The following is an 18,286-nucleotide window of genomic DNA, read 5'->3' as shown; positions in this document are numbered from 1 at the left end:
TGAGCATGTGACTTGTGATCTCACTGATGCGAGTTGGAGCCTCACATTGGGTGTAGACATTACTTAAAAAATAAAATCCTTAAAAAAAAGAAAAGAAGGTACAGAGACTTCCTATGTACTCCTGCCCCCACATATGTATACCTTCCGTTTTCAACATCCCTCAACAGAGTGGTACATTGGTTACAACTGGTGAACCTACATTGACACATAATCACCCAAAGCCCAGAGCTTATGTTAGAATTTACTCTTGGTGTCGTATACTTCTTAGATATTCTGTTCCAGTGGGTTGTTTTTCATTCTTTTATTTCTTTGCATTTCACACTGGGAGATTTCAATGGACATACCTTCAAGCTGACTGATGGCTAACTTGACCATGTCCAGTCTACTAATGAGCCCATCAAAGGCATTCTTCATTTGTGCAATGTTTCTTATTCATAGAATTTCCTTTTGATATTTTAAAATGATTATTTTTTTTTTGAGAGAGAGAGAGAGAGCAAGCAGGAAAGGTGAAGAGAGAGAGGGAGAGATAGAGAATCCCAAGTAGGCTCTGCACTGTCAGCATGGAGCCCCATGTGGGACTTGAACCCATGAACTGAACTGTGAGATCATGACCTGAGCCAAAATCAAGAGTCAGATGCTTAACTGACTGAGCCACCCAGGTGCACCTCCTTTTGATTTTTTTGAGGTTCTCTCTCTCTGCTTCTGTTTCCATCTCTCTGTACATCACTCTTCTGTTCTTGTATGTTGACCACTTTTTCTGTTAGCGCCATTAGCATTTTCATCAGTTATCTTAAACTTCTCATAATTCTAAAATCTCTGCCATATTTATATCTATTTCTGATACTTGCTTTGTCTCTTCAGACTCATTTTTATCTCTTAGCATGCCCCGTAATTTTTTTTGTTGAAAGCCATTCATGATGTATTGGATAAAAAGAAGTGAGGTAAATAGGCCTTTCCTGTGAGATTTTATGCTTGTTTCCCTTGGAGTTAGGCTGTGTTTAATGTTTCCTACAGCTGTAGATGTCAGAGGTTTCAATTTGATCTAATGTCCTTGTTTTTCTCTCCTCTGTTGTCTTGGCCTAGAAATTCCTTCTTAAATAGAGCCTGAGCCTCGTGGTTCATTCTTTCAGCTGTTTGCACTGTTACTATACCGGGACCCTGTTGATGTGGTGCTAAAGTGGAAGGGAAGCATCCTATTATCTGGTGATTAAGTCTCGGTGTTTAGTGGGTTGTGACCTTCATAAGTGCTGGTCAGCGAACTCTCTCCCCCACTTAGGCGATACTGGAAGACTCCAAGGTGCTAGAGTTGGAATTTCCCTTCTCCTACCTTCCTTAAGGCTCTGATAAAGCAGTTTCCCTTGATGGTGGGCCTTTGTTATGAAAAACAATGCACTTGAAGGTATTTCAAAATGATTCTTTTCCCCCTAGGCATATTTCAAAATGGGTATTTTCCCCCTCCCCCTGAGCCAAACAGAGGGAACTTTTCTCAGGTCTTCACTATGAGGACTGGTGGTGCTCCAAGAGGTAAAGTCAAAGAAACATGTCCTCCCTCACCCCCCACCCCACCTTAGACTGGGCTCTCAGGAGTTGGTAACTCAGGCAGTCCACCTTCAGCCTCCAGCGATTTGTCAGTTACCTTTGTTACCTACACTACTGGCTGCAGGGCTTCTACTGCAGGTAAGCTGACACGTTCTCTGTATTTAAGCAGGTAAGCTGACACGTTCTCGGTATTTACTAGTCTCTCTGGTAAAGACTAGCCAGTTTTCTGATGGCTGTAAGAAAATGTATCGATTTTAATTTTGTGAAACATTTTTCTTCTTGAGAGGGCTGGAATTGATGGCTTTCAAGCTCTCTACGTGTTACAGCTGAGATTCTAGCAATTTTTTAAAAAATGTTTTATTTATTTTTAAGAGAGAGAGACAGAGACAGAACATCAGCAGGGAAGGAGCAGAGAGCAAGGGAGGCACAGGATCCAAAGCAGGCTTTAGGCTCTGAACTGATAGCACAGAGCCCGACGCAGGGCTCGAACTCATGAACCACAAGATCATGACCTGAGCCCAAGTCAGACACTTAACCAACTGAGCCACCCAGGCACCCCCTACCAATTTCTTAAAAATCTATTTCAAATACATATTTAAAAACCTATTTCCTTTGGACAAGCCTCATATCTTCACGTAAATTGGTTAAGATCTATATTCAGAAAGGCAAATTTGCCTGCACTGGCCTATAGATATTCTACAAAAGTGAGTCTTGAACCACTACTAAACTTTTCCTTTTGACTTTACTTTGCAAAAGTCAACGTCACACCTATGTCTCAGTTTCTACACCTGTGAAACAGGTATGCTGTTTTGTATAATTCTGGCCGATGCATGTTGTAGAATTGCTTCCCAGCAGTAGAGGGAAGTATTGGCCTGGGTATTTCTAGAAAAGGTAATGCAGAGACCTCAAGTAACTGCTGGCACTGGGGCAAATGGAGAATCAATCCCGAGATTTTTTTTTTCTCCTTATCAGTTCAGACAAGTTCCTTAATTCTTTAATTCGCATTGGGAATCTAGCTTTCAGGGTCCCAGGCTTGAAATTAAACAGGGACCACTCTAAGTGCTTAGAGACCCATTACTGGCTGGCGTTCTTTTCAGAGGTGGAATTTCCCCTTCCCATCAAGCTTCTTGCTAGTGTTTCATTTCCCTTCCATGTCTCCTGTGTTATGTAGTTCTCCACTTCTTTGACAAAGAAGATGAAAGCAATTATACAAAGGACTGCCCAGGGCTCTGCCATACAACAAACAATTGCAGTGGACTCAGGAGAAAGAGCCTTACTCTGGACCAAAGAGATTTTCTCCAATATCTTGAGACTAGAACATCATTCTGTCTTATTTTACAAGTTCAAATTGAAGTTTGAGATGTCAGGTCTAGCTCATAAAGTAAGTCTTTATCAGCACTTGATTACACCTGGGATCAAATTTCTCCCTTCCTCTTGGAGTTAGGATGATGGAGAAGTCTGCAGACAGAGCTTGGAAATTGTTAGCACCAATAACAAATGAGCTGGTCCTCCAGGACCAAGGAGCTAAATGCGTGTTCCTTAATAAACCACTATGTGATGCAGAATAAATTAAATTACATCACTTAAATAATTGGCAAAGCTATTGGCAAGCTGTTCCTAAAGCCTAAAGTAGCCCAAACATTATAAATTGTGGCACCACATGCTGGCTTGAGAAGTTTTTTTGTTTTTGTTTTTGTTTTTCTTACTATAAGCTTCATTATGTCATTATTTCTGAAACCGCAATCAGATATCTGAACTGTAGACTTTGCTGTGGTTGCACTGCCTTCTCGAACATTAATTATCTCAGTTCAGAGATCAGAAGGTAATTTTGGCTTTAGCTGGCTGAACTCAGCTGAATTTAGCTGGCGGAATAAAGACAACATGTCCTCATGTTTCCTAAGTATTATCCATACTAACAACAATTTCAATATTTATCCAGAGACAGATGAAATAATGGCCTAGCAAATCTTTGCCATACACATATTTCAACAGCGACTGTAAAAAGAGCTCGCACATCATACTCAGCTCTGTTCCCAAAATACATTTTTTGACAGAAGGAAAAATTTGACCATCGCACTGCATGGTGATGGGACTCATCTCTCTATAAAGGTTTGATTAAATGCCTTTGACCCTTGTCATTGACCACAGAAAGGAGAAAAAGAGAAAAATAAATTCTGTCATTACAGAAAATGGGCTTCTCTGGGAATCTGGTACATCCAGCCACAGGGTCTATGCTCCTTCGCTTTGCCCTACCCCCAGATGAAAGAGCTTCCTGGAACAAGGTCAGATGGAAAAGAGAAGAGGGCTGGCCTGAGGTGGAAGTGGAAGAAAATTGACAAGGGATGATAACACTAAAGGCTAGGCAGTCATAGGTAAAATCTGTGACCCAAACCATGTAAATAGGACAAGGGCATGTCACATCATCTTTGAAAGATTCAATTCTACCCACATGGATTGAATATCTGTTGTAGCCAATTTTCAAATTCATGCAGACCATAAAGATGTTCACTGGTTCTCAAAATGTCTGTTGACTGTAGCTCCACGTAGGAATGCCATTTCCTGCCTTCTGCCATTCCTGAGGCCTCTGACCCAAACTGTTACGTCTGAGACACTACCTGTGTCCATTGATTTTGAGGAATATTTTCATAAAACTAATATCACTGTGATTTCCCCATAAAAACGGAACCAAGTAGGAATGAAAAAGATGGTCTCTTGTTACCCCTCACTCAATCTCAGATCTCAGAGAGAACACATTGGTAACTGCATCTGTCAGCACCTTGATCTTGGACTTCTAGCCTCCAGGACTGTGAGAAAATATATTCTGTTGTCAGAGCCACGCCGTCTGTGGTGTTTGGTTAGAGCAGCCCTAGCAAACTAATACAGCACTGTGGATTTGAGAATTTGAGAAGAGTTTTGCTATTTTTTTTAATTTAAAACTTTAAAAAGTGTAATATGCTCATTGTGGGGCGCCTGGGTGGCTCAGTTGGTTAAGTGCCAGACTTTGGCTCAGGTCATGACCTCACAGTTCACGAGTTCGAGCCCTGCGTCGGGCTCTGTGCTGACAGCTCAGAGTCTGGAGCCTGCTTCAGATTCTGTGTCTCCTTCTCTCTCTCTGCCCCTTCTTGGCTCACACTCTGTCTGTCTCTCTCTCAAAAATAAATAAACATTAAAAAATAATTTAATAAATAAATTAATTAAAAGTGTAATATGCTCATTGTAAAAACTTCCAGTGATATTCAAGTATCTGAGGGGGAAGGTTAAAATGTTCCCCTAACCTTGTCTGTCAGCCCCTCTACCCAGAAGTAAACAACCACTCTCTTGTATGTGTCCTTACAGATAGTTCTCTAAACACCCACATGCATGTGTATGTTGGTTTTGTTCTGATTTGTTTTGGCTTTATAAAAATAAGAATCACTGTATGCGTATTACTTGCCAACTTGATTTTATTCTCTTCTTGTTTTAGTAGGCTTCATGCCCAATGTGGGGCCTGAGCTCACAACCCTGAGATCAAGAGTCACATGCTCTAACGACAGCCGGCCAGGCACTCCTTGATTCTTTTCTTAAAAATTGATCATAGCTCACGGACATGTACGCCTAGGTTCTTGGTTGTAAACAACAGAAACCTCCTCTGGTTAATTTAGGCAGAAAAAGCAAAGGCAGAACCCTAGCTCTGAAAACATACAGAACTAAACATTTCTTAAACAAGCAGAAGTCATGTCAGAATCAAGTCAGAGCAAAGATCTGTAATCTAGTAACACATTCTGGGAGAGGATGTAGGGAAATGGCATTACCCACTGCTGGTGGCAGCATAAGTTGGCATAACTTTTCCAGACGGCAATTTTGTAATACCTCATCAGAATTCCAAATGCACATACCCTTTGAGAACTTTGTCCTACAGAAATTTTGGCAAAGATATGAAAAGCATCCAAGTACAAGAGCATTCACAGCGGCATTGTTAGTAATAGCAAAGGACTGTCAGCCACCTAAATGTCCATCCAGAGAAACTGATTGGAGTATGATATATTTGTACAATGTTTACTCTAAAACTATCAAAGAATGAACATGTTCCTGACACACTGATAGAGAGTGTGCTCCCAGAAGCAGCTTATATAGAATGTTGCCATTTTAGAAGAAAAAAAAAAAAAAGAAGAAAGAAAAAAAAGAAGATATGCATACTGTCAAATATGTCCAGAAAATATGCCTGAAAGGATACACACAAAATTAGTAACATTGGAAAAGAAAACTAGGTGTTAAGAGGACAGGGATAAGACAGACAAGAAAAAGGAGGGGGACCTCTCATTATATATCTTCTGTACTCTGTGAATTTTGTGGGTTTTTTTTTTTAAGTTCATTTTGAGAGAGAGAAAGAGCGTGTGTGACCAGGGGAAGGCCAGAGACACAGGGAGAGAGAGAATCCCAAGCAGGCTCCATGTAGTTAGTGCACAGAGCCATCAGATGCGGGGCTCAAACCCACGAAAGCGTGAGATCATGACCTGAGCCGAAATCAAGAGTTGGATGTCTAACTGACTAAGCCACCCACGTGCCCCTGCACCACAACAAATTCTATGGCAAACATTTTCCCATATCAGTGCACACAGCTTCACATTTTTTCGAATAGCTGCATGCGGTTCTGTCGTCCTTACTGAAAATTCTGTAAATCCTTACTGAATATTTGTGTATTTACTTAGGATATGAATATTTGCTGATGAACTTTAATGACTTTTTTAACGTTGCCATTATAAATAATACTACAACAAACATCTTTGAATATATAGTCTTTATCATATTAGTGTATGCACATGGGCACACATATAGAACTTTTTGTGAAATGAGGAAGTGTGACAAAATCACATAAAATCATATCTATAGTATGAACTATAAAATCTGTACAACAAAACTTGTTTTCAAGAAAAGATTTGAGGAAGTATGACAAAATGAAAAGGGTGTTGTAACCCAACTTGGAGTATGAAAGGAACATGTGAGTGTGAACTCATAAAATCTTGAGTTGTTTCAATTATTAATTTTAAATTTTAGTTTAATTTTTGTTTTAGACAGAGAGGGGGTGGGGGAGGGGCAGAGAAAGAGAATCTTAAGCAGTCTCCCTGCTCGGCAGGGAGCCAATGTGGGGCTTGATCTTCCCACTGTGAGATCATGACCCGCTGAAAGGAAGAATCCAGTGCTTAACTGACTGAATTGCCCAGGTGTGCTATTCCAGTTATTAGATGAGGGTCAGGAAAGATGTTGGTTAAGCAATGACACATAACTATGAGCCCAAAAGAAAACGATCTTCAAATCCAGAAAGTAAGCAAGAGATTGAGAATAGACGAAAAAAATACACGAATATCTTGTTTTGAGAGGTTAAGTTACTGTCTTTGAGTAGCTCCTTAATAAAAACTAAAAATGATCAGAATCATACCTAAAATCTCAAGGTATAACTTGTTATTCCAAACAGAATCTGTGTAATTTATTTCTAAACCTAGAAAATTCGCAAATTCACCTCTTCATTCTCCTGAATTGGATCCAACTTTCCTTAAGTGCAGCATTAAAACAAAGTTGGAATTATTATATGATAATTAAAAAAAATTTTTTTAAATGTTTATTTAGTTTTAAGAGAGAGCAAGAACACAAACAGGGGAGGGGCAGAGAGAGTGCGACACAGAATCTGAAGCAGGCTCCAGGCTTCAAGGTTGTCAGCAGACGGCCCAACCGCAGGCTCGAACCCATGAACCGTGAGATCATGACCTGAACCGAAATTGGACACTTAACCGACTGAGCCACTCAGGCTCCCCATATTATGTAATACTCTTACTTTTTCTAATTCATTTTGATATGCCAGTATTTGTTTCATTGCAAAATATGATATTTTGACTTCATTTTGGGCTTCTGTTCTTCACATGGACCCTAACCTCGATGCTGAATTGTCACATATAGCCTGCCAGTATTATCACATGCTTATTTCCATTATGGCTCATAACTGTTCTGTTTATTATTAAAAGAACTTTTTTTTATGTTTATTTCTTTTGAGAGAGACAGAGAGAGTGTGAGCAGGGGAGGGGCAGGGAGAGGGGGAGAATCTCAAACAGGCTTTGTGCTGTGAGCGCAGAGCCTGTTGTGGGGCTCGAACACCTGAAGCCGTGAGATCGTGACCTGAGCCAAAACCAAGAGTCCAATGATCAACCGACTGAGCCACCTAGGTGCCCCTGTTCTGTTGTTTAAAATAGAGATAGGGGCGCCTGGGTAGGTCAGTCGGTTAGGCGTCTGACTCTGGCTCAGGTCAGGATCTCACCGTTTGTGAGTTCGAGCCCCACGTCGGGCTCTGTGCTGACAGCTCGGAGCCTGGAGCCTGCTTCCGATTCTGTGTCTCCCTCTCTCGCTGCCCCTGCCCCACTCATACTCTGTCTCTCTCTCTCTCTCAAAAATAAATAAACATTTAAAAAAATTTTTTTTAATAAAATAGAATAGAGATAGAGGAAGTCTTCAGATTGAAAAGCAGTATCAGATGCAATGGTTTCCTAACATCTTTGCTCGACTTGTTTTTCCAGTAGATAGAATCACTAATATCTGTACAATTGTCAGTACGTGACATTGACGGTATCCCTCATGTAAAAAATTAATAAAAAGGTAACTCGGTCGGTGCATGGTTTGAAATTCCACAAGTAACAAGACTTTGCTGATCCTGTCTTCCTGCTGTCAAACCCCTCTGTTTAAAAGTGTTAAAAATGACTGGGTGGCTCAGTCATGATCTCACAGTTCATGGGTCATGGCTTTGAGTTCTGCATTGGGCTCCATGCTGACAGTGCAGAGCCTGCTTGGGATTCCCTCGCTCTCCCTCTCTTTACTCCTCCCCCACTTGCATGTGTTTGCTCTCTCTCAAAATAAATAAATAAACTTTTAAAAAAAACGGGGAAGACAAATCGAGATCATCCGTTTAGCATGAATCCCTTTACAATGCCTGCTAACTGGCAGCTGTGGGTGGTTACTGCTTTTATGTCAAAACCCAGAAGGCAAGTTAACTGCAAGACAATTTTCATTTAGATGAGGTTGTGAGACTGCTCACTGGTGGTATTATAACCTTATTGATGAGAAAAGCATTCAGAACTGTGCAGAGGGAGGGTGTGGTAACGATTACCACATTGGATTACCACAATGATTACTTCCAACGGGTGGGTATACACTGGAACGGGGCGGTACCTGACTCCCCAGTACGTGATGAAAACCTACAGAAGAGAAAATGCGTCATAACATACAGGTAAAATGGTGCCCTCAGCGTATCCAGCAGTAGAGAACAGGCTCTGCCTTTGAAAACCTACACTGACGGCTGGCTGAGTGGCCCAGATAAACCCTGCTGTATTGAACATTTCTATGATTCCTATGATTACATGATTTCTATGATTACAGTTTAATAAAACCCTCTTGGCTCCTGAAACTAAAATATGAGCGGAAGGAACAAGGGTGGGAAGTACCTAATTTGGGACCTTTTCAGCACAAATCTCAATTTTTGTAAGACTACTATCATTCGCTAATTTTGTGTGAAACTTAAGAAACAAGCAAGGAGGTGGGACACCTGGGTGGCTCAGTTGATAAAGCATCTGACTTTGGCTCACGTCATGATCTCATAGTCTATGGGGTTCAAGCCCCACATCGGGCTGGCTGCTGTCAGTGCGGAGCCTGCTTCAGATACTCTGCTCCCCTCTCTCTCTACCCCTCCCCAGCTCATGCTCTGTCCAAAATAAACAAACTTAAAAAAAATAATAAAAAATAAAGAAGAAAGAAACAAGCAAGGAGGAGAAAAAGGAAAATTAAGCCATGACAGAGCTCTTTAGTTTGTTTTGGAGCAATTAATTTTTAAACTTCGTTAACAACTCAGACAGAAAACCCAACCAAATTCACAGGTACTTGTGGAAAAGTGGAGAACTTGGAGGGGATAGAAAGGCTTGGGGGTTTAGAGATATAGTAATTATACTGCTTTATATCCTATAGCGTTTACAATCTGAACAGATTTGTTTGCTTTCTAATTCCCTGCATTCTTTATAAAAGATAAAGAAATATACAGTGTGAGGAATGTGATTTATAATAGCATCATTATTCCGTAATTGAAAAAACCCTGCGTTTGGTTGTCTGGTAGAATATGCCCATCAGAAATAACCTGTAGCTCTGGAGGCCAGTGGGTTGCTATGACAACCAGACAAAAGAGTTTAATAATAGCTCTCCCTCAAAGCTGGAAAATTGACAAAAAGATGAGATTTCTAAATGCAAGTGTTTCTCATATAAATGCAAACAAGCACCAAATACGTTTATTTCTTTGTTCAACAAATATTCGTTGAATGCTGATGCTGTGCCTGGCTATGTTAGGAGCTGAGGCAAAGACAGACGTGGTCCCTCCATGATGGAGTTCACATTCTAGAGCAGGAGACAGATAATAAAGAGTAAACAAATCAATAAACTGAATAATTCCCGCATGTGAGAAGGTCCTACAGGAAAGAAAGTAATTGGGTTGTGATACTAAACCAGAGGTATCTAGTGCAGAAAATGCAGAAGGACCCAGTCACGGCATATATTAAAAATCGTGTCTTTGGGCTTATAGGAGATCTAAAAGAAGTGAAATAGAAAATGGAGTCTTAGAATCTTTATTAACGTAGGGATAGAAACAGAACTACTAACTGAAGTATTACTCTTTACTTGCTGATAGAGTTTAGGGTACTATATAAAAACAAGGGTTGTTTGAATGTGTTTTTAAAATAAATATGGGTATTTGTAATGAAAATTATAATGATAAAAACTATATCACAAACTTGACAGAAGCGGTTATTCAAAATGTTCTCTGCAGCTGTTTTGAAGTTTTCACAAACACAGAAAGTGACACTTTATGTGTATATTGAATAAACTATGATTAACCGGAAGTCAGTACAAGAATTCAGCAAGAAACTAGGTTTTGAATAGACTATTGTGGCTAACTGTCTGGGCTTCAACAGAGGGGGAGATGAATAGATTTATATTCACACAGCACTGCAAAGATGATTGAGGGACAGAAAATGCTAGAATGTTGCTAAATAGCTGAGCTTGTTCTAAGAAACTTCCAGTTTTCATCATTACTCTGTGATTCTGATATCTTTTCAACAGAAGCAACATTTGCTGTTTAAGATAATTAATACTACCATTGATTATACAGAGCCATTTGTCAGTACTCTATTCTTTCCTCTCAGGAAGTGGAAACATTCCATGATATAATGCCAACACTAGACTTTGGCTAATGATCTAGGGTTTCAGTATACACATAGTCTACGAAGCTTTATTTAGTCAAAACAAGATGAAGTGCCTTTCCTTGCCTTTTCTGTTCAGGGCAGCAGCAAGAGCCCAGGGAGCTCCCCAAGGCTTTCTGGAGTGGAAGGCCCAGTCCATGTTATGCGGATTGCAATAACCCCCGGGGATGGTGTTATCCCTTTGGCTGCCATGTGATAACATCTGGCCTGACAGATGGTGTGGCAGAGATTGCTATTTAACCTAATAGCCTTTCTCCTCCATTCTATAAGAAGGAACCCCTGAATTTTAATTCAATGCACGTTGTTCTAGAATAAAGACTACCTCTTTTAGGCAGTCTTCAAGTTAGGTATGCCTATGTGGTTAAGATCTGGTGTAGGTCATGTGACTGGAAGTGATGTGTACAACTTCCTTTATAAGATAGGCTCATCCCTTTCCCTTCCCTTCCCTTCCTCTTTTCTTGATGGCTGGAATATGGACACAAGTATAAACCAGTTTAAACCGTGTGGACCAGGACATAACCCCAAGGATGGCAGAATGGGGAAACAGAAAAGCCTGGGTCTCAGGGGATTTTCTAGATGAGGGGCAAAAACATAACAGATTGGACTTTTATAGGAGAAACTTATTTAAATAACTACTGGGTCTCTATTACAAACAACCAGACCTACATTCCAGCCAATATACAAAGTGAGAGAAAACATTAGGTCTTCTCTAAACAGAGAAAGCCCTGAAGACACTGAGACTCTATCTAGATCAGGCTGTGCCTGAAGTAAGTTCCCTTGCTGGATTTTTCTGTTAAAATAGGCAAAAAAGAAAAAAAAAATCTACTGAATTTTCTTAAGATGATCTATGTTAAGGTAATGTTGCTTACAATTGAGTCCTGGCTCTTCTCTTCCTCTAAGGCACAAACATTTGTTTGAAAGAAATTATTTTGCCTGACACATAAAGTCCCTTTTTGCTAGTTTCCCTAGAATTAACAAATAGTTTGCCCCAAAACAATATTTGATTAAGATATGGTGTTTCTAAGCAGCAATTTTAACTTTGGAGGTGAGAGTGTAAAAGGTTGAGTCCATTAGGTGACAACAGACTAGGTTGTTTTTAAGAGAAAATGGGTCTCACATACAGATGGGATGTTATATAACAATATGTTCCCTACTCTCTCTGTGCCTTGGACCACGTGGAGTCCTCAAGGTTATATATGTAAGGAATGGCAGTTTGATGGAACAGATCCAGGTGACAAATGGCTCAGTCAAGAAGGGGATCCTTTTTCCTGTTCTACACAAAATCTATTGCCTCCATGGCAGCTTCTGTGAACATTATCTCGTTTATTATTATGTAAAAAATCAATTGGTTTGTACATATTCTATGCTCTTGTTGGTTTTAAAAGACACATTAACTCTTACATTTCTACTGTGAGTCACATTTTCTGTAAATAATTTTGCTTCCTAACCTTCCCTGCTTTATCATATTTGCTATAATGAATGTTTCTTTAAAATTAGATGAAAAGGGCCTTGACCTTTTTAAACAGATAAGGGAAGGAGAGACTGTCACATGTATTCTTACCTCAGTTAAGATGAGCAGAAGTGTCCTGTCATCTTTGACATTATAAAATTGTAACAAATTTGCCTTTTTCTTGAGAATAAATCAAGGGGTGCCTGGGTGGCACAGTTGGTGGAACATCTGACTCTTGATTTTGGCTCAGGTCATGACCCCAAGGTTGTAGGATCGCGCCCCACATTGGGCTCCTCACTGGGCATGGAAGCTGCTTAAGATTCTCCCTCTCCTTCTCTCCCTGCTCACGCTTTCTCTAAAATTAAAAAAAAAAAAAATTTTTTTTTAAATTTAAAAAAGAAATAGATCAAAAGCTTTCCCCAGATTCTCAAAAACGTCAGGTACAGAAACTTTAAAAATCTCTGCTTAACTAAAATCAATGAAAAGAGCTATTATAATTTAATTTCTTTCTTTAATCCATATATAAACAAGCCAATTGCTAAATTAGCTTCTAGTTTATCCTTTTGGAAACCCTAACGACACTTATCATTCAAACTTAGAACTTGTAAAAATTTGGGTTACACTTTTCAGACTACAGGAACAGATACAAAGGTAATTAAGGTCATTCTAAATCTTAAGAAGAGTAGTCTTGCAATGTTCTATTGAACATCTGCTAAAAGATGTGCCGATTAATTGGAAAACTGAGACAAAGGTGCTCTCCCGTCAAGAAGGGATTTCAACACTGCTAGTTGCATCATTCAATGCACAGGCAAGAGCATTACACATTTAGCACAGACACTGAATTAAAAAGTCAGGAAGTTTAGGTTCTAATACCAGTTTTATTTGCAACTAATCACATACAAATCACTTACCTATAAAATAATGATTAACACCGATTCTCTAATTCACAAATATATCACGAAACCAAAATTCTTCCCAAGAAAACTTCTTTGTAAACCAAGATATCACTGCTACTTAGCTTTTACCTAACTCAAAGGTTGAGAATGACAAATCAGAGAATTTGTCACTCCTCAATCGTTTGCATACCTTAATTCTGCAGATGGACAATCTGGTTAAGATCAGCACTGTCCTATTTCAACCTTACAAAACAAAAAGCTACCCACAAGAAGTTACTGGTGAAGAAAAAATTGGCCAAATACACTACTGAGACACAGCTTTGTGTTAAGTACAGTGCTCGTTAACAACCCTGCTGTTAAATAGAACAAAACGTAGTCTTACACAACTAAAAGCATGTTTGCCCTTTTGAAGGAACACGTACTGTTAGGACAAGCATCTTATTTCACTAAAAATGTTAAACAGGAATGTTTTGTAGTATCTTCAAATGGCCAATCAAAATGGCTGACAACCTTTTTTTCTTTTTTTAAACCTTTTGTGTCTCCCTTTCTCCATTTTCATCCTATGGTATTTCATTAAAAAATTCAGGTCCCCACCTGAGAGCACAATCCGCTGTACTCAGCCAGGGTGTAAGAAATGTTAGCATTCTGTCACTAGAGCATAAACGTCGAAGAGGAATTAGCATGTTACTAAATGAAGGTTCAAGAAGAAAATTCTAACTGGGTATAGAAAAAACATATACACCATAAGCAACCGGTCATTATCACGTGTATGTAGCGTGACAACCATATCTAGTAAACCCTCAAGAGGTAAGCACTTGTATTTAGCAATGTCAGTTTTGTTATGATTTAGTCTCTGTTTCTGAACATTCCCTTACGTAGTGTGACAGAAACAAAGACTGGAGCGTGGTTCACAGAGAAACACAGAACAAATACAAATATCCTAATAAAATAACCATGTATACCACTGCTTAGGGAAATATTTTAGACGAAATATACTTTCACTACTGGCCCCAAATGCCATCATTCACTTATGTTATTTAACTGTAAACTTTTAATACAAAAATACCTTTAAGCTGATAATAACATTTAGTGACTTACAAAAACTGACAATATTTCAATGCTACACAAAACAGTTCTATACACAACTTAAAGTTTTAAAGTCCTTTGCTGGCACTTGATTTTATAGTTGATAGACACAATATCTACTGATCTCAATAAAATACTGTTCTTAGCTTACACATATTTTCAAAACGAATATTATCTCATTAAACAGCAAAGAATAATCACATTTTGCTGACAAATCTCAGATGAACACTAAAATTGTACAGCCCAAGTATTTTAAGAATCACATAAACTTTTTAAGACAATGGATACAAATTTACACAATCGTCTCCAGTGAAAAAGAGGATTACTCCTCTGATTCTGTGAAGCATGTATCAAGTATAGGTCAAAAATGTGAAGCGACAAAGCAAGTTAGTTTTGTTTTTGTTTTTTTTAAGGTTTCTCAATGACTGGTGACACTACTAGAACAGATGGAAAACTGGTCACTGTTTGCAAATACACATTTTATATTACAAATTTAAAACGAATTTCTTTCCAAACAGTAGAATCCTGTTTTTGTTTGCTTCGTTTTTACTTTTAGTGAGCTTACTGCCATTCTGCACATCATTACAAATGAAATCACCAGTCACATTAAACATATAAGCTTTCTTTGTTTCTCTTCTTCACACAGGGGAGGTAACTAAACTAAAACCTGGCAAACTATATTTAAATTAGAACACATTTTGTAATAACCCACTAATTTAAAGTTTTGGAAACCTACTACCCTGTTCTGAAGGAAAATATATACTTTCAAAACCCCACCTGGTAATTCCTAGCCAGTAAGTTTTCTATTTTAAAAATCAAAATTCAAGTCACAGTACTTGTGGCACGAAACAGAATATAAGATTTAAGAACAGAAGACTAAATTAGTATAATCGAACATAAACATACCAAACAATCAAATCAATATAGGACTTTTAGAACAGTAAATTATTAAATAGGTTGATTTCTTTGAGTGTATAAACTCCCTAACATTAAATATGTTAGTATTTCAAACAATACCCTTTCTAAACCAAACCTGAAATTAATCAACCTGTTTTGTTTTGTTGTTTTCCCAGCAAAGAGAAAGGGTATCTCTTTAAGACACTTTCCAAAGCAGTAAAAACACCGTAGTGTTTCAACCTATCTACAACAAATTCTGATCCTGTGCATTTCACTGAGGAGCTACCTGAACCCACAAATCATCATCAGATAGAGAACTTGAACTTCCTGACTCAGAGTCCAGCTCACTGAATCCACCTAAATCCCATTCAGTACTGGATTCACTCGGCACATCTTCTTCCTCCGTGAGGAAACTGTGACCAGGCTCGAGGCAGGAAGGATAAACACGAGCTGACAGGCAGAAGAAGTTGGAATCAAACTGGAAGAGGCCTAACGTGGTACCTATGTTAATCCACTGGTCTCCCCTAGTGTCATATTCATACACGGTCACCCGGTTCTTCTTCCACTGTGGGGTGCGCGACGTGATCAGCAACAGTTTTTGGCCGTGATTGATTATCCGGTAGTTGTTGGTCTCCGACACCAAGGGAATATTATTGATCTGCCTCCACTCTCCTCTGACTGGATTGTAGACCTTCATGACTGGGATGTCACAGATACAGTAGATCTCGTCGTTGAAGACACAGGCTTCCTGAAAGTCATTGCGCTTCAGAGAAACACACTTCAGCCACATATTGTGGCTAGGATCGTAGCAGAACATGCGCTTGCTGTTGAGAGCATAAAGATAGTTCTGAATTACCATTAGATCAAAGGATATAAAAGAATGGGGTAGCGGAGCCACCAGTGCCCACTGGTTTCTCTGAACACTGTAGCATTCCACTTCCTTCAATTTAACGCCGGTAATCGGGTCTCGCCCACCCAAGATGTAGATGTAGCCATTGAGGTAGGCCACATCCATGCCCTCGCGACACAGCAGGCGGTCGGCAAGCTGCTGCCAACTATTCTGGGCTGGCTTATACACCCACAGGTCTTTCCGGGGCTGGGCAGCCAGGTAGATGTCATGGTCTGGAGAGACACAGACAGCTAAGGTGGTTACAGTCCTGGTGTGAGCAAGGCAGGTCAGAGGTGACGGCACTTTGTAAATATCTCCGGTGTATGGGTCACAGCACAGAAAGGGATCCCTAGGATGTCCAAAGAAGATCACCATCTTCTTAGCGCACACACCCAGCCTCTGGGGCGGATTTTCTGATGTAGGTACCATAGAGCTGCTGCTGCTACTGCCGCAGCCGCTGCCGCCGCCGCCACTGCTGTTGCCGCTGCCGCTGCCGCTGCCGCCGCCGCCGCCACCGCCGCTAGTGCCGCTGCCGCTGCTGCCGCCACTGCTCTCTGGCTTCGGCACCAGAGACTTGCACAACTTGTCACCGTATCGCATCTGCAGGGCCCCTTCGATAAGGTCCAGACAGTACTTCTTCACAATGGTGTTGGTCAGCAGCCCTTCCAGGTAGTCCTTATTTTCATCTGTGAAGTGGGTCCAGCGGACACACTTGAAGACTTCCGCAGCGTTGGGACCCCGCTCCTTGGGAGACGCTTCCAACCACTGCACTGCCACATGACACACGGTCTGCTCAAGCTCTATGTTTAGACTATCAAGGCGCAGGATAGACAGCAACTGGGCGAGGGTCAGGTCTGCCAGAGTCTCTTCCCGAATCGAACCCATCTGGCTGAGCTGCTTGAAGTTGTGGGCGATGAAGGACTGGGCCTGTGATCGCAGTTTGCGATGGCCGAAGGCGTCGGCAAACTTAAAGATGGCGGTGCAATTGGCCAGGTCAAGGCGGCGGGCTAGGAAGGAGGCACAAGCTTCCCGCACGTACTCGAGCTGCAACATGTCAGAGGCCGCGTAAAGGCGTTCCACGTTGGCTTCACTCAAGGATACACGACCTGTGTAGCAGTAGTCGACCAGCACCTCGAAGGACTCGGCATCCACATCATGCATGGTCACATTCGCCTGGTGGCTCTCGTACATGCCACCTGTGAACATGCTCTTGAAGTAGGGACACGCGGCAGCCAGCACGTTACGGTTGCAGGGGAAGAGGCGGCCGGTGCCAGGCCCGCTGCCAGGTGTCACCACCTCGATGGTCACATCACATAACAGCCGCGCGTCGTAGAAAGACTTCAGCTGCGCCAGCAGGGCTGCAGAATGAGCCGTGTCCTTCAGCTCCTCCGGGCCCGTGAAAAAAGCCGAAACCGTGGGCTTGTGAACCCTCTTGGGCCGCTTCCCACCGCGGGGACTGGCCAGGCGGCGAGAGCGTGGAGCTTCTTCCCGGGACTGCATGGTGGAGATGGCGGCGGGGTACGAGGGCGAGAACGGGTGCAAGGACCGGGCTCTGGCTCCTCCTCGCCCTCTTCTCGCTGGCGCTAGATCGCGGTGTCTCCGGAGAGACTGCAGCACGGGTCCATTTACCTAATTCAGTCTTATGCCGCAGTGCCGCCTCCCTTTATCACGTAGCCAGCGCCTGACTCACCCCTTTCCAGTTCCGCGCCCTTTCTCCGCCTCAGCTCGCTTTACAGAACCCGCTGGACGGAACCGAGATCCGCCACTGCCGCGCTGGCAATACCGGTAGGCGTCCAAGAGGACTACGGTTCCCAGGCTGCCTTTCGCGCCTTGAGGCATGCCGGGACCCTCCAGACTCCAGGGGATAGGCGGACGGACCGAAGCCGCTGTGCATTTTGGGGGTAGTAGTTTCAATAGTATCGCGAGATTTATCGGCCGTTCATTGTTTCGGGTGACGGAATTAGAAATCGCTAATTTTCTTTCGTTCTGTTTTATGGTTTAGAACTTTGGATTTGGAATCCAGATGAGACGCCGGATCTGTATTTATCAATTGTTTGGCTTTGCTGTCAGAAATGGTTTTAAAAATGTGAAGAACAACAGTATATCATAGCCAGATGTGACGACATGAATTGCGTAGGTTAAATAGGATGCTCTGAATAAATATTTGCGGATTAGGTTAATAAAGTGCTTACGCAGTGTCTATAATGTAAGGGTTAGATAGGTTTTAGCTTTTCTTCTACCATTTGTGAAAAATCAACCACCTACTCAT

At 41.2% G+C, this 18,286-nt stretch overlaps 1 protein-coding gene across 2 annotated transcripts; it reads right to left on the bottom strand.

Annotated features, from left to right (window-relative positions):
- Positions 1–626: 626 nt before the first annotated feature.
- Positions 627–17,801, bottom strand: LOC125175401 (kelch repeat and BTB domain-containing protein 6). 2 transcript variants are annotated; one of them, XR_007155776.1, is made up of 4 exons: positions 15,143–17,801; positions 11,515–11,524; positions 3,297–3,302; positions 627–637 (listed from the first exon to the last, which is right to left on the bottom strand). XR_007155776.1 is itself a non-coding variant. In XM_047875925.1 (1 exon), the coding sequence occupies exon 1, from the start codon at positions 17,515–17,517 to the stop codon at positions 15,400–15,402; it is 2,118 nt and encodes a 705-aa protein (XP_047731881.1). In that variant the 5' UTR covers positions 17,518–17,801; the 3' UTR covers positions 14,622–15,399. The 2 variants fall into 2 exon arrangements, 1 of the variants encoding a protein (XP_047731881.1); XM_047875925.1 differs by lacking the exons at positions 627–637; positions 3,297–3,302; positions 11,515–11,524 and having other exon boundaries at positions 14,622–17,801.
- Positions 17,802–18,286: the final 485 nt, after the last annotated feature.

The sequence above is a fragment of the Prionailurus viverrinus genome, chromosome A1 (genome assembly GCF_022837055.1).
Source record: "Prionailurus viverrinus isolate Anna chromosome A1, UM_Priviv_1.0, whole genome shotgun sequence".
Taxonomy (NCBI): Eukaryota; Metazoa; Chordata; class Mammalia; order Carnivora; family Felidae; genus Prionailurus; species Prionailurus viverrinus.
Note: the sequence above shows the minus strand (reverse complement) of the source record. Positions and strands in the feature narration are given on the sequence as shown.

What these genes read in the sequence shown, in the direction of transcription:
- LOC125175401 (XM_047875925.1), bottom strand. Translation starts at nt 17,517, where the DNA reads ATGCAGTCCCGGGAAGAAGCTCCACGCTCTCGCCGCCTGGCCAGTCCC.